Genomic DNA, 23,097 nt, shown 5'->3' with positions numbered 1-23,097 from the left:
GGAGGGTGGAGGAGGGTGGAGGAGGTCTGGTGAGTCAGTTGCCCCACCCTGAGCTGGAGATTGCCCAAAAGGCCCGTGTTACTCATCCCCTCCCTTCTTTCTATCTCATAAAAAGGTACATTCATCACTCCCGGCGTCCCTCCGAGCACCAACCCAACCCTCCCTGTTTTCCTTTCTCCTTTCACTCCTTATCTCCTCCACCCTCCCCGCACGCTATCTTTATGGAGGCTTTCCTCCCCTCCCTCGCTCAGAGATGGACGTCTGGAGGAGATGCAGCATATGGCTCCAGTCCTCCCTCAGGTCTTTCTCTCCGAGGCCTTCATGTCGTAGAAACCGGCTGCACGCTGAGCTGCAGCTGAACAGAGAAATATTTAAGAAACGTACATTACAGAAACGGGCGAAGCAAAGTGGTTCAAGGTTAAAAGCCGACTTGGAAGTGTTTTAAATTGAACTGTTGCACGCATCATTGATTAATCTGCCATTTATTTTTATAGGAAAATGTAGAAAACAGGTTTCACAGAGAGCAAGATAAAGTCTTTCAATGGTTCATTTTGTTTGTCCAGCTGTCCACAATACACATTTATATTATTTATAGCATGAATTCCTCACATTTTATAAGCTGAGTTGATGTTTTTGCTTGAAAAACAACTTAAGCAACTCACAAAAGTGTTTAAAAAAGAAGCTTCTATTGTTTGAGTTTTCCGTCGATCCTTCTCCGCTCTCGGCGGATGTTTAGAGGAAACACGCTTCGCAGCAGACGTTAGCGGCACAATGAAATGATGACATGAAATGGCTTCATTCATCCAGACCCCCTCCTCCCCCTTCCTCCCACTGAGGATGATGATGATGACATCCTTCCTGCCGCATCCTTCCTGTTATGCAGACGACGCGCTTTAAAGGGCCGAGCGGTCGGGACGTCGCCGGCCTGCTGGAGGATAGTACAGTCCTTGTGATGAGCGCAGGGATTCCTGTCCGCTCGCCTCGGCCGGCATAATGCAGTCGGTTCAGTCCTCGCTGTGTGTGTGTGTGTGTGTGTGTGTGTGTGTGTGTGTGTGTGTGTGTGTGTGTGTGTGTGTGTGTGTGTGTGTGTGTGTGTGTGTGTGTGGTGTGTGTGTGGGGCGGGCATGTTTTTGGTCTGGTCAGTTCCACAAATGAGCACAATAATTCTTCTGTTCGGCCGCTGCGGTCCAACGAGGAACACCGCGGGAAAAACCGCCGCATCGGGATTTTTGCTAATAAAAAGTAGATTTAAACGTACGCATTGTTGTTTGATGATGATGATGATGATGACATCATCATCAGGCTCAAGTTCAAGAGGATATTAGCGGCTGTAGTAAGAGTTGCTGCCCGTGTGCCCACGCTGGTTTTCCCAGCCCGCCTGTCTGGGAAAACCAACATTTAAGAAAATCCCCGGGAAAAAACACTGGAGCAGAACGTTCTGCTATTTTAAATCGAAGCACAGTTCTGGTCCGTGCTCCTTCAATCCTTCCCTCCTTTCCTCCCTCCCTCCCTCCCTCCCCCCTCATGCAAGGCAAATGTCAGCTGCTGGCATTTCTGTTTCACCCGCTGCTCTTTTCCTCGTTGTTGTTGTTGTTCTCTCGATGGAGACGACTCCTTTCAGAGGCCTTAAAGCTCTGTGAAGTTGCACTTTTCCTCGACTAGTTTTTGCTTAATTAATAAAACTGCGGGTCAAATACCAGCTTATCCTTTTCTAATGATTATTAGGTAGCATTCTTTAATGTATAATAGCCACTGTAAGTCAACACATGCAAGTATTTGTTGTAAAAAAAACGTAATACTCGCTTCAAAATGTACATTCCAGTGTGTTCTGAACTGTTTATTAAGCTTAATTACTCTCTGAAATGCTAAATATTCTTGTTTGTTTCTTCTTCTCGTCCCAGCTGCAGAACATGGGCGTGAACCCGGCCAACATCGGGTTCAGCTACCTCACCATGGAGTCGGACAAGTTCATCTGCATCCGGGAGAAGGTGGGCGACCAGAACCAGGTGGTGATCGTGGACATGTCCGACCCCACCAACCCCATCCGGAGGCCCATCTCCGCCGACAGCGCCATCATGAACCCGGCCAGCAAGGTCATCGCCCTGAAAGGTGAGCGGGGGGGCGCGGCCGGCGCCGTGTTGCGCGCCGAGCGGCCCGAGGTCATTGTCGCCGCTCAGAACCCACCGGGATGAAGTCCGGCTCGCTCTCCTCGGGTCTCACAGATTTACTGGCGTAATGCTGTAAATACGCAGCGTTTTATTGCCCAGGATATACTAAATTGGTCGTGCAAAAATCAATTTTTCCGCCTCTAATGCCTCTCTGACCCCTCCTCTTCACCTGTTCTTACTGATTGACACTTTGCTTGTCTCCCCCTCCCCCTCCCGCCCCTCCCCTCTTGCTTTCTGAACTCTCAGACGGTGAGTTGCTTTCCGTCCGTCGTGCCGATACAGTGGCCGTCTCTCTCTCACATAAACCATCATGCCGTCACTCATTTCCTCATTCGTTTGTTTGTTTGTAAACGGAGGTTTGTTGCTGGTCCGCAGCTCAGAAACATTACTGCAGCTCGGCTCCAACTTTAGTCATGAAGACCTTGTTGGAGCTGCTGCAGGGCGATGCGCAGGACATCCAAGACGTTTACTCAGTGAGAGTTCTGGATGAAGAGTCATCAGTAATGTGGATATAGACGACAACAAGCCCAGAACATAACTCATATCTCATGCACGAACATCTTGATCACTCTAATTGGAGATATTTGTGAATGACGGTTCACTGATGGAGGTGAATGATGATTTGCTTTGTGGTGGTCACGACGTTCCTTTTCAACTGTAGTGTATTGAGGTGACAGCGGACATTTCTATAGACGGATTGCTGCAAAGAAACGTGCACAAATACAAACAAACCTCTGTGTGACTAGACGCAGGATATATATATATATATATATATATATATATATATATATATATATATATATATATATATATATATATATATATATAAATCAGCAATACACAAAATGTTGTTACTCTCGTGTGATATATATATCTATATATATATATATATATATATATATATAAATCAGCAATACACAAAATGTTGTTACTCTCGTGTGATATATATATCTATATATATATCAGATTTAATTATATATATATATAATATATATATAAAAATTATATATATATACTATTTAATTATATATATATTTAAATTATATATTATATATATTTTATTTAATTATATTTAATAATATGTATATACATTACATTTAAGAATATATATATATATATATATATATATATATTTGTTTTTCTTTTCTATTTAATAATATATATTATATTTCATTTAAAAAAATAAATATATATATATATATATATATTTTAAATGAAATATATATGAATATAAATATAAATATATATAAATATAAATGAAAATATATATATATATATATATATTTTTTTTAAATGAAATATAATATACATTATTAAATAGAAAAGAAATATATATATATATATATATATTTCTTTTCTATTTAATAATGTATATTATATTTCATTAAAAAAAAAATATATATATATATATATATATATATATATATATATATATATATATATATATATATATATATGAATTATAAAATATATCTCCACAAACATCCACAAATTCACGTTCATGCCTGTTGAAATGTTTCTTCACGTTTCATTATTCATGTAAAACGATGATAAAGCCGATAATAAATAAAGGTGTTCCCCCGCTGGCGGTCTGTCTCACGTCTGCTCTCCGCCTCCTCGCCGTCCGCTCAGCCGCCAAGACGCTGCAGATCTTCAACATCGAGATGAAGAGCAAGGTGAAGGCGCACGCCATGACGGAGGAGGTCATGTTCTGGAAGTGGATCTCGGTGAACACCGTGGCCCTGGTGACGGACACGGCCGTCTTCCACTGGAGCATGGAGGGCGACTCGCAGCCCGCCAAGGTGTTCGACCGGCACGCCAGCCTGGCGGGCTGCCAGATCATCAACTACAGGACGGACGAGCAGCAGAAGTGGCTGCTGCTCATCGGGATCTCTGCGCAGGTATGAAAACGTGTCGACTCACGCCTCCTGTTAGAGGAAGCAGCTCCAGTTATCTCTCTCTCTCTGATCCCTCATCTGCAGCGTCATCGCACATGAAAGGTCACTCTGAGATCTTTCTTTTTTTTTTGGTCTCCGTCCACAATAATCCTACATTTTCACACCCAAAAACAAAGCTTTAAAAAACACTTTCCAGTGTGGATACATGCAGGAATACCAGCAAGTCAAGTGTGTTAGCAGTGTGATGCTAACATGACTGATTCTGAAACCATGAAGGGAATGAACAAACGTTCAGCTGATTGATCAAACTGATCTCATTGGTTGCAAACTGAAACATTAGGAGGAAGAAAAGATTCAGACCTAAAAGGAATATTTTTTTCCCGGGAAAGTACACTTATTTGCTTACTTGACAAAAGTCTGTATGCTAAATATGTAGCTTAGCATAGAGAACGTACTGGATGGACTGTATAGAGGAAACCTCATCACCTGTTTGTGGCGCCATCTTTGTTTTTGTTTTTTAGGCCGTCACCATCCAGGCTTTTCGCAGAAAGAACCGAACACTGACAGTTTTAGTTCACAGTGACTATAAATGAATAAATAAAGGGAGAAGTCATTTTCTCATAGACTTCTATAGAGTCAGAAGTCGCCACCTGCTGGCCGGTAGAGAGAATGCAGGTTTATGGCTCTTCCTCTTCGTCTTCACGCTTCAGAACCGGAGGTTGCCGGCTCGAGTTGAAGGGTGCGGGGGTGGGAAAAGAAAAGCTGACTAATTGAGTTTTCCAGATCACCGACAAGAATCTCGATCTCCTTGTCCAACTCTGTGCAAGCAAGCGAATCTAAAACTGTTCCTTTTGCAGTCGTAATGATTTTTTCTCGTCGCCCTGCAGCAAAACCGAGTGGTGGGAGCCATGCAGCTGTACTCCGTCGACAGGAAGGTGTCCCAGCCCATCGAGGGCCACGCCGCCGCCTTCGGGGAGTTCAAAGTGGAGGGAAACGCCAAACCCTCCACGCTCTTCTGTTTCGCGGTGCGCTCACAGGCCGGGGGAAAGGTGAGGGCCTCCTGGAACAAAGGAAACAACCGCGCCGTATGCTTTGTGTCTTTCTGCCTCCAAAATGGCTGAAGAAAGAGTCATAGAAGCACATCCACTCCTCCTTTTGATGTGTTTTGCATTTGCTGTGCCGTGGTCGGCTGCCCCCCTCCCCCTCCTGTGGTCAGGGCTTTACGTGGGCTTTCTTTTTCCAGTTGCACATCATTGAAGTCGGTCAGCCGGCGACAGGAAACCAGCCATTTGCTAAGAAAGCAGTGGATGTGTTCTTCCCCCCGGAGGCCCAGACAGACTTTCCCGTCGCTATGCAGGTGAGGAAGGACTCCTTCACTCCCGCTGTAGTTTGGTGCTAAAGGGGTGAAGGCAGCGGATGACATCTCTGTCTCTGATCACTCCCTTCAGATTGGGAATAAGCACGGCGTGATATACCTGATCACAAAGTACGGCTACATCCACCTGTATGACCTGGAGTCTGGAGTGTGCATCTACATGAACCGAATCAGTGCGGAGACCATCTTTGTGACCGCCCCCCATGAAGCCACCTCGGGCATCATCGGGGTCAACAAGAAGGGACAGGTGAGGAAACAAACACAACATATCAACGCTTGAATGTCACAACCCCTCAAAAACACGACCAACACGTGTTTTCCAACGGTATCGACGCGTGTTCTCTCTCCAGGTTCTGTCGGTGTGCGTCGAGGAGGAAAACATTGTCAACTACGCCACCAACGTCCTGCAGAACCCCGACCTGGCCCTGAGGATGGCCGTGAGGTCCAACCTGGCCGGGGCCGAGGAGATCTTTGCCAGGAAGTTCAACACTCTGTTTGCCCAAGGAAGTTACTCAGAGGCCGCGAAGATCGCCGCGTCAGCACCGAAGGTACGGCCCGGTGTCCGTCGACCAAATGTGCACCGGATGTCCTGGCGAAAAGCCAGAAAAGGTGCTTTTACATGCACATCTCACAGTTCTACTCCAAGGGGACAAGGTAGAGCTAGCAGCAGCGCTAGCAGACAGCTAGCAGCAGCGCTAGCTGGCTGCAGCTGGGAGCTAGCGGTGGGACACCCACTGAAGGCAGTAGCGGCTTGTAACCCGACTTTTGCAGCCAAATAAAATAGTTTACAGGATCTTCAACCTTGGTTTATAATGCATGAAATACCAGACTTGTTTGTTTCTACAGACGCAATGAAGTCATGGCCGTGAATGTAAGATATGAGTTTCCGTCATTGTGGAGGTTGGTTTGCAGGCTCGTTGTCGGTTTTGATTCCTCGCAGTACATTTTGTTCTTGACGCCTCGAGGCGTGCCCGTCTGCAAAAGGGAACAGCTTCAGTCGTGAATGCTACTTTGCATTTCTGCCAATAAGATCGGCCCGAACGCGTGGATCATTCCCGTCCTTCCCTCCGCTCAGGGCATCCTGCGGACGGCCGAGACCATCCGTAAGTTCCAGAGCGTCCCGGCCCAGCCGGGCCAGGCCTCGCCGCTGTTGCAGTACTTCGGCATCCTGCTGGACCAGGGCCAGCTCAACAAGTTTGAGTCTCTGGAGCTGTGCCGGCCCGTCCTGCAGCAGGGGCGCAAGCAGCTGCTGGAGAAATGGCTGAAAGAGGACAAGGTGGGACGGGGATGGTGACGGTGGGGGACTAGACGTAAAGAAACCTGCCGCTCAGTGTGTCAGTGTCATCTAACTCTTTGTGTGTGTGGCAGCTGGAGTGCTCGGAGGAGCTGGGGGACCTGGTGAAGGCCTCGGACCCCACCTTGGCTCTTAGCGTGTACCTCAGAGCCAACGTCCCCAACAAGGTCATCCAGTGCTTCGCCGAGACCGGCCAGTTCCAGAAGATCGTGCTGTACGCTAAAAAGGTAAAAAAACGGCTGAAACGGCCCTTTAATCCTGCACTTCCTTACGCAGAGAAAACACATTTATGTGCAAACACGCTACACGTACCGTGTTTGTACATCCAGCACAGAACGTAACTTCTTGAGCGACTTTTAAACCTTTTTTGATTGCTTCACCGGCGGCGCTTTTCTAGGTGGGCTACACCCCGGACTGGGTGTTCCTGCTGAGGAATGTGATGCGCGTCAACCCGGACCAGGGCCTGCAGTTCGCCCAGATGCTGGTGCAGGACGAGGAGCCGCTGGCCAACACCAACCAGGTAACGCCACGCAGAGGGCGCGCCGACGGCCTCAGAGACGTCCAGGACGCTGTCGGCTCGTTCACTCCCTCGCGCCTGCACGCAAACACACACAAAGTGCCCAGTGTGGGAGTCTCCGTCTGTGTTATTCCAGATGTGCCAGCAATGCCAGGAATCCACCGAGTCAGTGACCCCCACACCAGCATCACAAACATCATCGCTCTGCTCGGTCCGTAATCTCCCCTCGAGGTCGCCGCCCATATTTCACAGAAGCCGTTGAATAAGAAACATCTGGCCGCCGGGGCCTCTGGTTCCTAATGGCGTGCAGCTATTAATCTCCCCGTGCACGCTCGCTCTCTCGCTCTCTCTCTCCGGAGGTTCGCGCTATTTTCCCCTCCCTCGCTTTGTGCCTCCTTCCCTTCATTCTCCTCTCTCTCGCCCCTCCCGCCTGCCCCCCTTTGGGGTTAGATCGTGGACGTGTTCATGGAGGGCAACCTGATCCAGCAGTGCACCTCCTTCCTGCTGGACGCCCTGAAGAACAACCGGCCGGCCGAGGGACACCTGCAGACGCGCCTGCTGGAGATGAACCTCATGCAAGCCCCGCAGGTGACCCAGAGTTTCATCGAACGTTACAATGCGCGTGTCGTGCGTGCATTGCGTTGCTTTCATTTTTGCGTTACTCTTGCAGGTGGCAGACGCGATCCTGGGCAACCAGATGTTCACCCACTACGACCGCCCGCACGTCGCCCAGCTGTGCGAGAAGGCGGGGCTCCTGCAGAGGGCTCTGGAGCACTACACCGACCAGTACGACATCAAGCGAGCCGTGGTGCACACGCACCTGCTCAACCCCGAGGTGCGCACACACACACACCTTTTTTTAAACTGCAAACACCTTTTGGAGCTCGCCCTCACTTCTCCTCCTCCTCCTCCTCCTCCTCCTCTCAGTGGCTGGTGAACTTCTTCGGCTCCCTGTCGGTGGAGGACTCGGTGGAGTGTCTGAGGGCCATGTTGTCGGCCAACATCCGGCAGAACCTGCAGCTGTGCGTCCAGGTGGCGTCCAAGTATCACGAGCAGCTGGGGACGCAGTCGCTAGTGGAGCTCTTCGAGTCCTTCAAGAGCTACGAGGGTAGGTGTCACACGCAGGTGTTTAAAATGTTGGCTTCAGGTCGGCAGAGATTGAGCTGACTGTTTTCTTTTTGTGCCGTTTCCTCCCACATCCCCTCCGCCCCCCTTTTTCATCTCTATTCAAGGCTTGTTTTACTTCCTTGGGTCGATTGTGAATTTCAGCCAGGAGCCCGACGTCCACTTCAAGTACATCCAGGCCGCCTGCAAAACGGGTCAGATCAAGGAGGTGGAGCGCATCTGCAGGGAGAGCAACTGCTACGACCCGGAGAGGGTGAAAAACTTCCTCAAGGTAAAAAGAAAAGTGTTAAAGGAGTGCTCCACGATTGTGTTCATTCAGCAGCTTTTGACCTTTGCCCTTCCGGTCGCAGGAGGCCAAGCTCACGGACCAGCTTCCCCTCATCATCGTGTGCGATCGCTTCGACTTCGTGCACGACCTGGTGCTCTACCTCTACCGCAACAGCCTCCAGAAATACATCGAGATCTACGTGCAGAAGGTAGGAGTTGCACGCCGCAGCGGAGGCTCGAGGCGGAGGCCGGCGTGCGCGCTGACATCTGTTGTGCCTTTCAGGTGAACCCCAGTCGCCTGCCGGTGGTGATCGGCGGCCTGTTGGACGTGGACTGCGCCGAGGACGTCATCAAGAACCTGATCATGGTGGTGCGGGGGCAGTTCTCCACCGACGAGCTGGTGGAGGAGGTGGAGAAGAGGAACAGGTGAGAGGCCAAGAGATGAGCCGGCTTGCACCTCTTCAGCCAGATGTAGTGGCTGCGTTGAGGCCTCGAGGCGCGACAAGCACGAACAGGAGCTCTTCCAGGACGGCGCGACGCCGCTGCGTGCGCCACACTGCCGCCTAGTGGTGCGCACGCTGCACTGCAGCAACGTACTTCTCCTCAAACGCTGCATTTTCTTTCTTTTTGTCGCTCAGGTTGAAGCTGCTGCTCTCGTGGCTGGAGTCTCGTACCCACGACGGCTGCGAGGAGCCGGCCACGCACAACGCGCTGGCCAAGATCTACATCGACAGCAACAACACGCCCGAGCGCTTCCTGAAGGAGAACACGTTCTACGACAGCGCCGTGGTCGGCAAGTACTGCGAGAAGAGAGACCCGCACCTGGCCTGCGTGGCCTACGAGAGAGGACAGTGTGACCTGGAGCTCATCAAGGTGAGGAGGAGCCACGGAGAGGACCGATGGCAAGGTCACGAGGAGGAGGGTTAATCACTTCTTCTTGTTCTTCTTCTTCTTTCTCCTTCTTCTTTCTTATTCTTCTTCCTTCCTTTTTATCCTTTCTTCTACTTCTTTTTCTTCTTCTTCATCCTTCTTCCTTCTTCTTCTTTCTTCATTTTTTCTTCCTCTTCTTTCTCTTTCTTCTTCTTTGCTCCATCGTTCATCTTCTTTCTTATTCTTCTTCCTTTCTTTTTATCCTTTCTTCTACTTCTTTTTCTTCTTCTTCATCCTTCTTCTTCTTCTTCTTCTTCTTCTTCTTCTTCTTTCTTCATTTTTTCTTCCTCTTCTTTCTTCTTCCTTCCTCCATCCTTCATCTTCTTTCTTATTCTTCTTTCTCTTCCTTCCTTTTTTATCCGTTCTTCTTCCTTAATCCTTTCTTCTTGTTATTCTTGTTCTTCTCCTTCTTCCTTCCTCATTCATCCCTTCTTCTTTTTCTCCTTCTTTCTTCTTCCTTCCTCCTTCTTCTTTCTTATTTCTCTCCCTTCCTTTTTTTAATCTGTTCTTCTTCCTTCCTTCCTTTTTATCCTTCTTCTTCTTCTTCTTCTTCTTCTTCTTCTTCTTCTTCTTCTTCTTCTTCCTTCCTTCCTTTTTTATCCTTTCATCTTCTTCTTTCTACTTCTTCTATTTCTTTCCACTTCTTCTACTTCTTTTTTATCCTTCCTTCCTCCTCCTCCTCATCCTCCTCTTCCTCCTGCAGGTGTGCAACGATAACTCTTTATTTAAAAGCGAGGCTCGCTACCTGGTGCGACGGAAAGACGCCGAGCTCTGGGCGAACGTGTTGGAGGAGAACAATCCCTTCAGGAGACAACTCATCGACCAGGTGAGCACCTCCACTCTTTTCCTTGTGCGTATGTTGCATTTCATTTACTTCTGGTAAAATAGATTACATCAAACTAAAATATTAACTGGCACATTGTATGTTACATCCAGATGAGCTTTAAATCATATTAATCAACAAGGAAAAGTACTTTTCTGGCTACTTAAAGGTACACCGTCACCTCCAGGTCCTCGTGGGACAGAAATGGACTCCGACTGGAAGTTTCTGACATTTCGTGCGTCTCTCCTTGTCCCGTCTGGCCTCAGGTGGTGCAGACGGCGCTGTCGGAGACGCAGGATCCAGAGGAGGTGTCGGTCACGGTGAAGGCCTTCATGACCGCGGACCTGCCCAACGAGCTGATCGAGCTGCTGGAGAAGATCGTGCTCGACAACTCCGTCTTCAGCGAGCACAGGTGCAGCGCCACTCGGAGGATTTGTGGTGAAAACCATGGTGGGATGATGATCCTTTTTATTATTCATAATAATATTAATAAGCGGACGTGCCTCTCCCCGCTCAGAAACCTCCAGAACCTTCTCATCTTGACGGCCATCAAGGCCGACCGCACTCGCGTGATGGAGTACATCAACAAGCTGGACAACTACGACGCTCCGGACATCGCCAACATCGCCATCAGCAACGAGCTCTTCGAGGAAGCCTTCGCCATCTTCAAGAAGTTTGACGTCAACACCTCGGCCATACAGGTGAGAAAGAAAACTGCAGTTTCTGCTGAAGCCGAGTACTGATCAGAGTACTCGGTACGACAGTAGTTATATTAGGGAGTAGAACGTGGTTGTGTAAAAAGTTGCACAACCATCAGTTGTGTTGTGACCTCATGGAAACGTTTTCTGATTGAAAGAAGTCATTTTGTTTTTACTGTTTTAAGAGTAGAAGACTTACACACAACTCACTCACACACTCTCTCTCTCACTCTCACACGCACACACACTCTCTCTCTTTCTCACTTTCTCACACACTCTCACTCTCACAAACTCTCTCTTTCTCTCTCTCACTCTCTCTCTCTCACTCTCACTCACTCACACACTCTCTCTCTTTCTCTCTTACTCTCACACACTCTCTCTCTTTCTCACTTTCTCACACACTCTCTCTCACTCACTCACACACACTCTCACTCTCACACACTCTCTCTTTCTCTCTCTCACTCTCTCTCTCTCTCACTCTCACACACTCTCTCACTCTCTCTCACTCACACGCACACACTCACACACTCTCACTCTCTCTCACTCTTTTTCTCAGTCTCTCTGTCACACACTCTCTTTCTCTCTCACACTCTCTCTTTCTCACTTTCTCACACACTCTCTCACTCACACACACTCTTACTCACACACACTCACTCTCTTTCTTACTCTCTTTCTCACTCTCTCACACACTCTCACTTACTCTTTCTCTCACACACTGTCACACTCTCACACACTCACTTACTCTCACACTCTCTCACATTCTCACTCTCTTGCTCTCTCTCTCTCACACACTCTCTCACACACTCTCACACACTCACTCTCTCACACACACTCATTCACTCACTCTCTCACACACACTCACACACACTCTCTCACACTCTCTCTCTCTCACACAGTTAAATAATCGCTGTCACATAAATGTATAAATCAGCATCCATAACATTCCTCTGCTCTTGTATTATGGGATGCCATCCCGCGTCCGTCTTCCAGCGTTTCTTCTGTCTGAGCCGCTCGTCGTATCTCACCATGAGTTCTCGTCCCGCTCTCTCTCCGTCCTTCAGGTGTTGATCGAGCACATCGGGAACTTGGACCGCGCCTACGAGTTCGCCGAGCGCTGCAACGAGCCGGCGGTGTGGAGCCAGCTGGCCCGAGCGCAGCTGCAGAGGGAGCTGGTGAAGGAGGCCATCGACTCGTACATCAAGGCCGTCGACCCCTCGGCGTACATGGAGGTGGTGAACGCGGCCAGCAAGAACGGTGGGACGCCTTTCTGCAAAAAAATGACTAAAATAAAATGACAAAGGAAAAATTATGACAAAAAAGTGACAAAAGTATGCCCAAAAAAAAATCAGAACAAAAAACATTATGACAAAATAAGTGACAAAAATAAGACAAAGAAAAATGATGACAAAAAGTGCCCAAAAAAAATCTGACAAAAAAAGTGAAAAAAACGTATGACAAAACAAAAGCGACAAAAAATTATGACAAAAAAAGTGACAAAGGTATGACAAAAAAATATGACAAAGTATGACTAAAAAAGGTGACAAAAACGTACGACAAAAAAATTATGACAAAAAAAAAGTATAACAAAAAAAAGCGACAAAAAAAGTAAAAAAAAAAAAAATATGACAAAAAATAAGTAAAAAAAAATTTGGACCAAAAAAAAGTGACAAAAAAAATTCTGATTTTTTTTTTTTTTTTTTTTTGCAGGTATACATTTTTTCCCAAGACTTTGCTGAACAAATACACACAATAAACACAAGTACTGGAATTAATTTGGGGTTCTTACGACGACTCAAACAGAGAAAAGGAGGTCTGGAGCCAAAACTGGCTCCACAGTTTAAAAGTTGACGTGATCCTAAAAGGCGTCTTTGTGTTGTTGTTGTCGTTGTCGTCGTCGCTGCAGATAACTGGGAAGACTTGGTGAAGTTCCTCCAGATGGCTCGTAAGAAAGCGCGAGAGTCGTACGTGGAGACGGAGCTCATCTTCGCTTTGGCGAAAACGAACCGCCTGGCCGAGCTGGAGGAGTTCGTGAGCGGGCCCAACAACGCTCACATCCAGCAGGTGCAGGAGTCGCGTCCCCGGCCTGCGTGCATTCAAAGATGGCCGCCTCGCCGTCGCGCAGGAGTTGTGTAACGTCTTTTTTTTCCCCCCCCCCGTCTTCCTCTCTGCAGGTGGGCGACCGCTGTTACGACGAGGGGATGCACGAGGCGGCCAAGCTCTTGTACAACAACGTGTCCAACTTCGCCCGCCTCGCGTCCACGCTGGTCCACCTCGGGGAGTACCAGGCGGCCGTGGACAGCGGCCGGAAGGCCAACAGCACGCGGACGTGGAAGGAGGTAACGGCTCATGGAACATTACAGCTTTTTACTCTCAGGTGAAGTGCTGTCTGGTAGTCTGGGCTTCCAAAAAAGCCATAATTATGACGACAACAAAAAAAAGTCATGATGCCAAAAAAAAGTATGACAAAAAAAAGTATGACAATAAAAAGTATGACAATAAAAAGTATGACTAAGAAAAGTGACAAAAAAATGTATGACAAAAAAAAATCGGCCAAAAGAAAGTGACAAAAATGATGACAAAAAAATGACAAAAAAAATTATGAAAAAGAAATGACAAAAAACATTATGACAAAAAGAGTGACAGAATAAAATTACCCCCCCAAAAAAAGACAAAAAAATAAGTCACAAAAAAAGTGACAAAAAAAAGTGACAAAAAAAATCGGCCAAAAGAAAGTGACAAAAATGATGACAAAAAAATGACCAAAAAAAAAAAATGACCAAAAAAAAAAAATGACCAAAAAAAAAAAATTACAAAAAAATAAGTCACAAAAAAAAGTGACAAAAAAAATCGGCCAAAAGAAAGTGACAAAAATGATGACAAAAAATGACAAAAAAAAATTAGGACAAAAAAAGTATGACAGAAGAAAATTACAAAAAAAGACAAAAAAAGTATGACCAAAAAATAAGTGACAAAAAATATTATGACAAAAAGACATTTTGTCATTTTTTTTGTCAATGTTTTTTGTCATACTTTTGTCAGATTTTTTTTGTCATACTTTTTTGTCATTTTTTTTTTCATGACAAAAAAAGTATGACTAAGAAAAGTGACAAAAAAAATCGGCCAAAAGTATGACAGAAGAAAATTACAAAAAAGTATGACAAAAAAATAAGTGACAAAAAAATATGACAAAAAAAAAAAATTTTGTCAATGTTTTTTGTCACTTATTTCTTTGTCATACTTTTTTTACATTTTTTTTTCATGACAAAAAAAAATATGAAAAAAATTCTGACAAAAAAAATTAGGACCCCAAAAAAAAAACATAATTATGACCAAAAGAAAAGAAGATAACGGTCATTGTGAAAAGTGAAAATGATGAGAAAGTAAGAGCGCGTGCGCCTCTCGCGCGGTCTCAAAGTCACAATCAGGACTCTCTCCTTCCTTCCCGGCCTCCAGGTGTGCTTCGCCTGCGTGGACGGCGAGGAGTTCCGGCTGGCGCAGATCTGCGGCCTCCACATCGTGATCCACGCCGACGAGCTGGAGGACCTGATCGGCTACTACCAGGACCGCGGCTACTTCGAGGAGCTCATCGCGCTGCTGGAGGCGGCGCTGGGCCTGGAGCGCGCCCACATGGGCATGTTCACCGAGCTCGCCATCCTCTACTCCAAGTTCAAGCCCCAGAAGATGAGGGAGCACCTGGAGCTCTTCTGGTCCAGAGTCAACATCCCCAAGGTGAGACGCTGCCGACGACGTCGTGCGGCGGGAACTCCTCGCCGCGTGTCCTGTGACGTCATCGCGGGTTTGAAGCGTCGGCGCTTTGTTGTTCTGAGACGTCGTTCAATCAGGAGACTCGTTGAGGAGTGACGAGGTTTTTTTCACTCGCACTCTCTCACTCGCTCTTTCACTCTCACACACTCTCTCTCTCTCACACACATACTCTCTCTCTCACACACACACACACTCTCTCTCGCACACCCACACACACCCTCGCTCTCACACACTCTCTCTCTCACTCGCTCACTCACACTCTCTCACTTGCGCTTTCTCACACACACCCTCGCTCTCACACACACGCTATCACTCACTCTCACACACTCTCTCTCACTCGCTCACTCACACTCACTTTCTCTCACACACACTCTCACTCACACACTCACTCACTCTCTCACTCACACACACTCTTTCACTCTCTCGCTCACTTATTCACTCTCTCACTCTCACAAACACATTCTCACTCTCACAAACACATTCTCACTCTCTCACACACACTTTTTCCCTCTTTCACCCTCTCAAACACATTCTCACTTGCTCACTCTCTCACTCACTCTTACTCTCTCACACACACACTTTTACTTTCTCTTTCACTCTCACAAATGCATTCTCACTCGCTCACTCTCTCACACACACTCTCTCTCACCTTCTCACACACATTCTCACTCTCACTCTCACATACACTCTCACACTCGCACACGTTCATTCACTCTCTTCCACTCTCTCTTTCACTCTCACACACACATTCTCGCTCGCTCGCTCACACACTCTCACTCTGTCACACACACTTTTTCACTCTCTCTCTCACAAACACACTCTCTTTCACTCTCTCACACACATTCTCGCTCACTCTCACTCACTCACTCTGTCTCACTCTCACACACATTCTCGCTCGCTCACTCTCACTCGCTCACTCTCTCACTCTCACACACACTCTCTCACTTATTCACTTTCTTTTTCACTCTCACACACACGTTCTCTCTCGCTCGCTCACACTCTCTCACTCTCACACACACTCTCACTCTCTCACACACACTTTTTCACTCTCTTTCACTCACAAACACACTCTCTCACTCACAATACAACAATCTTGTGTATGTTGAACTGTGTAATCCAGATGGATGGAAATTGTACATGCAATTTAAAATACATTTTAATATTAGGCCTAAATGTTTCTTGGAGTGTGAAAGCAGTTCTCTGAAGTGTCTCCCGACATCGTTGTGATCGCTTTAAAGAAACGCAAACGAGGCACAAAGTCACGTTTTCACCCCCCAAAACTAAAGGAAGTGGAGTCCAGGACGTCAACCCCACAGAGCTTGACGGACTCGGTTCTGCGTGTTCTGCGTGTTCTGCAGGTCCTGCGCGCGGCGGAGCAGTCCCACTTATGGGCGGAGCTGGTTTTCCTCTACGATAAATACGAGGAGTTCGACAACGCCGCCATCACGATGATGTCGCACGCCACGGACGCGTGGAAAGAAGGGCCGTTCAAGGACATCATCGCCAAGGTGAGCCGACCGTTTTCCTACAACATCTTTTGTGGCCTTTTTTTTTGTTTTTTCAACGTGTCGCTATTTCCACCTCTCAGGTCGCCAACCTGGAGTTGTACTACAAGTCTCTTTTCTTCTACCTGGAATACAAACCGCTGCTGCTGAACGACCTGCTGGCCATCTTGTCCCCGCGGCTGGATCACAGCCGAGCCGTCGCCTTCTTCAGCAAGGTAAACCCCGCCCCCAAAGCCTGGTAAACCCCGCCCCCAAAGCCTGGTAAACCCCGCCCCCAAAGCCTCTGGGGCTCCTCTTTTCAGGGTGGTGGTTATGACGTGATCGCCGGTTGTTTTTGCTCCACCAGGTGAACCAGCTGCAGGTGGTCAAGCCTTACCTGAGGTCCGTCCAGAGTCACAACAACAAGTCGGTCAACGAAGCCCTCAACAACCTGCTGACGGAGGAGGAAGACTACCAGGTCTCTCAGCCAGTATCTTGCCTCGTGTAGATCTTGAGGGGCACTTTTGAAACGCTAAGTCGATGTGTAGTAATAATTAAAGCTCACGGGGGAAGTGCCTTTAAACTCGCAGTCTCTCTACTGACCAGCAGGGGGCGACTAATGTCAGATTGTGTAAAAGTAAACATGAGTTTATGGTCTCAATTTATAGTTTCAAGTCTTCTTCAATACTACATGATGTTGATTTCGTAAACGTTCGTCCTTTTAGAGTCAAACGGCCCATAAAGCAGGGTATGTTTTAGGGCGGGGCTACACGGTGATTGACAGGTCGTTACCTGGTCGCCCCCGAAAAAGAAAAATCTTGGTTAGCGTGTCAAAAACCAAGATGTCCACGGCCAATACAACGAAAGAGAGTGAAAGAAGTTTAAGTCGCGCCCGCGTTAGCTTCACTTGCTAAAGCCAGAGGTCGCCGCCTGCATGATGACATCACACAGCGACTACGTCCAATCCCTCTTCTCACCTCTTTATTTTCGGGGTCCCACAGGGCCTCAGAGCGTCCATCGACGCCTACGACAACTTCGACACCATTGGCCTGGCGCAGCGGTTGGAGAAGCACGAGCTGATCGAGTTTCGCCGCATCGCCGCTTACCTTTACAAGGGCAACAACCGCTGGAGGCAGAGCGTGGAGCTCTGCAAGAAGGACAAGCTCTACAAGGCAAGAGCGACCAAGAGGGGGCACGTACCGCCGCGCCCCTGCAGATGGCGCCCTTCGTCCGTTTTACATACAGCGAAGCAGACAGAAAATACCATGGCTTTAACCTTTTTTTTCTCTTTCCCGCAGGACGCCATGCTCTACGCCGCCGAGTCCAAGGACGCCGAGCTGGCGGAGACGCTGCTGCAGTGGTTCCTGGAGGAGGGCAGGAAGGAGTGCTTCGCCGCCTGCCTGTTCGCCTCCTACGACCTGCTGCACCCCGACGTGGTGCTGGAGCTGGCCTGGAGGCACGACATCATGGACTTCGCCATGCCGTTCTTCATCCAGGTCATGAGGGAGTACCTGACCAAGGTGAGCTGAGAACAATGCAAAGGCTCAGTTTCTGCTTCGACGTTAAAAAAAGTTGCATTGGATATTGTTTCAGAGGGGAAATTGGGCATTTTACTGTTTTATTTTCGTTTTCTCACATTGTTTATCCTCCTGTAGCAGCCTGTCCCGACAGGGAGGGAGACAATAGTCTCCTGGAGGTATTTAAAAAGAAATACGGGGGAGTTTTAGTTTAGGCCTTCTTAAGTAATGCTAGTTCAGTATTTTCTTTCACAGTGAACTCCTTCTGGTCTAAAAAAATGCAGACATGTGAGGTCACTTGAGGTCATCTCTTTGGCTTCTCTTCCAGGTTGATGAGTTTGCAGCGAAGGTGACGGTCTCTGGCCCTCTTTTTTTTATCATTTCCTCCTAAGTGTCCTGTCCTGTGTTGTTGTTGTTGTTGTTGTTGTTGTTTTTTAATGTCGTGGCAACTCATCCCCGAGGTTTCGTGACGCGTGGAGCCTCGAGCATGGACCGCAGCCTCGTAGCTCCTTAATCTCTCTGCGGTGGCGGCTTGTGCAGGCTTTCGCTTCGGCACCAACACAAAAAATTTAAAAAACGCAATTTGAGTTTGTCGGCCTCGAGCAGGGTTCTCACGGTCATGGAGAACGCCTGGAAAAGTCCTGTAAATGTGTTATATTCATGTGTTCATGACGTTCATTCACACTGAGTTATAAATAATTAACATGCTTTTAAAAGAAAGAGGCTCAACATATCAGCAGCATACATACAGGCATCTATATAAATGTTTATTCTTTTAATCAAACTATTGTCTCTCATTCATTTGAGTCATTTAAGGTTTACTGTATGCTTTGAATCCTCATTGTTAGTTTAAATACTACATTTTATCACTTTTTACTGTTTACACACACATTTCACACAATCTTTGCTCATGGACATTTGGTTTAAAGTCATGGAAAAGTGGTTTTAAGTCATGGAAAAGTCATTAAATTTGGTTAAAATTCATGAAAATGTGGTTAAAAGAACTGGACATTTGGTTTAAAGTCATGGAAAATTGGTTAAAGGTCGCCGTGTAACTTCACGGTTGAACAAACTTTCTAGATTTTCACTGTAATCTGTCATCCAGGAGGTGGACAAGAAGTCTGGGCCCGGTCGAGAGCCCTTTTTTTGACTTGAACCGCCGTGTTGGCGTCTGGAGCCAAAAGCCTGCGCGCCATGCTTGTAGTTCAGGATTAGTCCGTCCTGACCTAACAGATCCCTCTCACCCTCTAACTCCTCTCTCCTGGGGCTGCATCGTGTGTCAAAGTGGCTTTTATTGGTTTTCATCCAGAATATTTCAGTGAATGTACAAGACCAGGAGCTGCCGGCTAACACGTTTTAGTCCCAGACTGTTGGGTTAGCGCAGGGCTACGAAACACAAACTGAAGGTCACGGAGGACCCAGCGATGATCTTTAAATGCATAAAAATCCGAAGAGCTTGTCAACGGTCTTCATTGGAAACTGTTCAGTCGACAATGAGGTCTGTGAATTATTCTTTGTCAGAAAGAAATTGGTTTAGAGCTAACTGTATATCGTAAAAGTCGTGTAACAAGCCGCTACTACCTTCGGTGGGTGCAAGCGCTGCAGCAAGCTAGCGCTGCTGCTAGCTCCCCGCTGCAGCGAGCTAGCGCTGCTGCTAGCTCCCCGTTGCTGCTGCTCCTGCCCTCGTACCTGCGTCAAGCCGGGGCTTGTCCCGCTTTGGTGGTTGTCTGGGAGCTAGCAGCGAGCTAGCGCAGTGCTGGCTGCAGCGGGGAGCTAGCAGGGACACCTACCGAAAGTAGTAGCGGCTTTTACGGTGCTGTCCTGTAAAATAACATAAAGACATACCTGGAAAGAGACATTGCTTCCGGGTTTTGTTAGCGGTAATTTCTCGGTGCTAGTTGTCTCAGCGTGGTTTCGTACCACTGGGGGTTGAGTTGTTGCTTTAGTTGTTGTTGCGGTGGGGCCGGTGATTGTTGACCTAACGTTTGTAGCGGCGGCTGCATGGCGTCTTCTCTCAGGTAACCCTGCGTGCTGTGTGTGGTTTTGTCTCTCGGGAGTGAAACATCTAACCAGTCATAAAAAAACACTGCCAGCAAATTAATCTTCCATTTAGAATTTATTCTAAATGCCTGTGTGTGTGTGTTTGTGTGTGTGTGTGTGTGTGTGTGTGTGTGTGTCCCTGCTGTCTGACGCGTCCTCTTGTCTCTGTTGCCCTCAGGTGGACAAGCTGGACGAGGCAGACAGCCAAAGGAAAACCGAAGAGGAGGTGACGGAGCCTCAGCCGATAGTGTTTGGTGGGTTGTTTTTTTCCCGGTAGCGCGACGTAGTTTCTGTGTGGGGGGAAAAAAAATGTCTGTCTGTATTGAAATTAACTCAAGATATCCAGATTGCATGAAGGCAAAGTTCAAGTTCCAGTTTCCAGCCCAATTACAGTAAACGGGTCCACGCACAATAAAAAAACACATCAGTAAACAAAGCTTCATGTCCGCATCAAACAACACGTACCGTAAAAGTCGGGTGATAAGCCGCTCCTGCCTTCGATGGCTGTCCTCGCTGTAGCAAGCTAGCGCTGCTGCTAGCTCCCTGTTAGCTGCTGCTGCTAGCTCCCTGTTAGCTGCTGCTACTGGAGCTGGTCCTGCTATCTTCGATGGAGCTAGCTATTAGCTAGCGGAGAACTAGCTATTAACTAGCGGAGAACTAGCGATGCACTAGCGGAGCACTAGCAGCAGCGCTAGCTAGCTACAGTGGGGAGCTAGCACGGACGCCCACTGAAAGGTAGTAGCGCCTTTTGTAACCCAACTTTTACAGTATTAACAACTTGTTTGATGAAATTGTATTTTCAGCCCAACTTAATTGAAAGTAGTGCCATTAGTCCACAAACTTTTGGCCACAACAGTTGTTTTTTTTAAAAGAAAATATATTTTGCAATTGAAAAGCTGACAAACTTTTTTTTTTTTTTTACACATTTTTTTTTTTTTTTTTTACGCCCAAGAAGAAAACTCAATTCCAAATGTTCCCTCCATGTATTTACCGTCTGTGTGTTTGTGTGTTTGTGCGCTCAGGTCAGCAGCTGATGTTGCCCCCCTCTCCGGCTCCGGTGACTCCCCAGCCGGCGTACCCCGGCTACGGCTACCCGGCCGCGCCCGCGGGGTTCCCGGCTCAGCCCGCTTACGGCTTCAACATGTAAAAGACCCCCGACCCCCCCCCCCCCCTGCTCCCACCTCTCCTCCCCAACACACACACACACACACACACACCCCTTGGACCTGAACCACACTGGACCGCGCTGCTCTGGGTTCGACACCAGAAACTCAACTGGGTCGACGCCCCTGAAACTGCAATAGAAACACTTCACCTCTGCTGCCCCCCCCCCCCCCACAGAAAGGACTGACCTGAGCCCCCCCCCCCCCCCTCCCTGCATCACTGATCTACTCGGCATGAATTTAACAAAACCAAGGACAACATTAGTGACCTTCTGTCCTGCTGTTCCATGTAGACTTTATTAACCATAGAGCAGCTTTTTTTTTTTTTTTTTTTTGGATTTGATTTGTGTTTGTTTTTTCCTCCCCAGAGATTCGGCACTGAATGAGACTTTGTTACCGAGGAGTTGTAAAAGCACTGCTACGAACGGCCTTACACACTTTTGATGATGATGATGATGATGAAGGGGGGGAGGACGAAGAAGAGAAAAAATGGACTCAAATCTCAAATGTTTAATTCCACAACTGTCTCATGCTCTGATTGGAAAGCCGGTTTCTGTGCAATAGTTCATGTTCGTCCTCTGGCAACAGGTACAAAGTGTTTGCTGTACCAACTAAGAAGACGTGTTTGTAACGAGGTTGCGGTTCGGTCTGTGTATGGATGGATGTGCGTGCGTGTGTGCGCATAAAGCCAAGAGACACTCGATGAAATGTCCATCTCCACCCTTTGCTGCCTGCAAAAAAAAAAACACACTTTTTTCGCCGGTTTCAGAGGTTTTTGGATCTGGAGTTTCAGGACGCTTGTGACGGAAAGAGAGAAAGAAAGAAAAACGATTATAATTATCATAATAAAAAAAGGACATTTAAAAAAAGTAGTAATTGCTGTAGTGTGTGCATGTGCTGCCAAACTATAATGCTGCAACCAGGAGCACAACCGTCATGTTCCACTCGAGTGTGTCTCGAGTATCGCCGACGCCGAAGACGCTTCAGTCGGTTCAGCGACGACAAAAATCATATTGTACTGAAAACTGTCTAATTTAAGATGTATTGAAACGCCTAACTGATCAAAGGAGTCAAATATTACGGTGTGTACTGTCTATAGTGTATGTGTGTCTGTCTCTGTGTGTGTGCGCGCGTGTGTGTGTAGTCCTATGAAGCATAATGATTTTTGTAAGAAAATGACAAAACGCAACAAAAAAAAGTAAATCAAACAAACAGCAGGGTTAATAAATGGCAACGTGTTGAGGCGAAGCCGCTCCAACCGGTGACACTTCAGTCGATTCGTTTACTTACTGTCGGTCCCTGTGACACACACACTCACACACACACACACACACACACACTCACACTCACACACACACACAGTTTTATTGGTGCATTTTTTTCTACTTCCTTCACGTCAGGGGAACTATATGTGCAGGCTCCATGGGCTCTGTTTGTGTGCTTCTGGAGGTGTGTGTGTGTGTGTGTGTGTGTGTGTGTACACCCTTATTTCCATTGCCTGTCAAGTGTGTGTGTGTGTGTGTGTGTGTGTGTGGGGAGGGCGTGGCTGGCATGTTTGTACCAATTACTGCACGCTGTCGTAAAACTATGATAGTTATTACTATGCAACAGGGGAATATGTGTTTATTAATATTATGGGCTGTATTCAGAGTAAACGCAGACACACACACAGGGAGCCCCGCCCTCTTTCTCCTTCTTCCTCTCCTGTGGGTGAAAAAAAAAAAAAAGTAGTCGCTCTCTCCTCGCGCCAGCACCTCAGGGTGCCACCCACCACCGACCGGCTTGTCTCTCCCTCGGGCTCTTTCGGTAGTTTCCTCGCTTCACGGAGGAGGAAATAAAAACCCCGCTGACATCCGGACACGGAGGGAGACAACTCTCGGTCTCGCCGCCTCTCTCCTCGCTTCCGGTTCGCTTCTCCGCCGTCGTGTTCGCGGCCACGGTGACGAAATAACAGCCATTGGACGTGGAGAGACCTTCCCAACTTCCTCGACGGTCCCAGTGCACACGCCCACTGTCAATAGAGAGAGAGAGAG

At 47.4% G+C, this 23,097-nt stretch overlaps 1 protein-coding gene across 3 annotated transcripts in view; it reads left to right on the top strand.

Moving 5' to 3' along the window:
- cltcl1 (clathrin, heavy chain-like 1) overlaps positions 1–22,354 on the top strand; it is a 27,129-nt gene extending 4,775 nt beyond the window's left edge. The window contains exons 2-33 of one of the 3 annotated variants that reach the window (XM_068604464.1): positions 1,902–2,109; positions 3,801–4,069; positions 4,954–5,115; positions 5,310–5,423; positions 5,515–5,688; positions 5,792–5,989; positions 6,517–6,717; positions 6,810–6,962; positions 7,133–7,255; positions 7,703–7,840; positions 7,923–8,087; positions 8,180–8,360; positions 8,485–8,648; positions 8,728–8,853; positions 8,928–9,070; positions 9,283–9,517; positions 10,278–10,400; positions 10,664–10,809; positions 10,915–11,098; positions 12,157–12,349; positions 12,999–13,156; positions 13,267–13,431; positions 14,549–14,824; positions 16,219–16,368; positions 16,449–16,580; positions 16,712–16,822; positions 17,346–17,516; positions 17,643–17,864; positions 18,190–18,210; positions 20,080–20,155; positions 20,924–21,044; positions 21,433–22,354. In XM_068604464.1, coding sequence (XP_068460565.1) covers positions 1,902–2,109; positions 3,801–4,069; positions 4,954–5,115; positions 5,310–5,423; positions 5,515–5,688; positions 5,792–5,989; positions 6,517–6,717; positions 6,810–6,962; positions 7,133–7,255; positions 7,703–7,840; positions 7,923–8,087; positions 8,180–8,360; positions 8,485–8,648; positions 8,728–8,853; positions 8,928–9,070; positions 9,283–9,517; positions 10,278–10,400; positions 10,664–10,809; positions 10,915–11,098; positions 12,157–12,349; positions 12,999–13,156; positions 13,267–13,431; positions 14,549–14,824; positions 16,219–16,368; positions 16,449–16,580; positions 16,712–16,822; positions 17,346–17,516; positions 17,643–17,864; positions 18,190–18,210; positions 20,080–20,155; positions 20,924–21,044; positions 21,433–21,508 — 5,079 coding nt within the window. In that variant the 3' untranslated portion in view covers positions 21,509–22,354. Of the gene's footprint in view, positions 1–1,901; positions 2,110–3,800; positions 4,070–4,953; positions 5,116–5,309; positions 5,424–5,514; positions 5,689–5,791; positions 5,990–6,516; positions 6,718–6,809; positions 6,963–7,132; positions 7,256–7,702; positions 7,841–7,922; positions 8,088–8,179; positions 8,361–8,484; positions 8,649–8,727; positions 8,854–8,927; positions 9,071–9,282; positions 9,518–10,277; positions 10,401–10,663; positions 10,810–10,914; positions 11,099–12,156; positions 12,350–12,998; positions 13,157–13,266; positions 13,432–14,548; positions 14,825–16,218; positions 16,369–16,448; positions 16,581–16,711; positions 16,823–17,345; positions 17,517–17,642; positions 17,865–18,189; positions 18,217–20,079; positions 20,156–20,923; positions 21,045–21,432 lie in introns of all 3 variants that reach the window. The other 2 variants (XM_068604462.1, XM_068604465.1) reach the window with 2 other exon arrangements.
- The last annotated feature ends 743 nt before the right edge of the window (positions 22,355–23,097 follow it).

The sequence above is a fragment of the Clinocottus analis genome, unplaced genomic scaffold (genome assembly GCF_023055335.1).
Source record: "Clinocottus analis isolate CAN_PGR_092001 unplaced genomic scaffold, fCliAna1.0.p SCAF_7, whole genome shotgun sequence".
In the NCBI taxonomy this organism is placed as follows: Eukaryota; Metazoa; Chordata; class Actinopteri; order Perciformes; family Cottidae; genus Clinocottus; species Clinocottus analis.
Note: the sequence above shows the minus strand (reverse complement) of the source record. Positions and strands in the feature narration are given on the sequence as shown.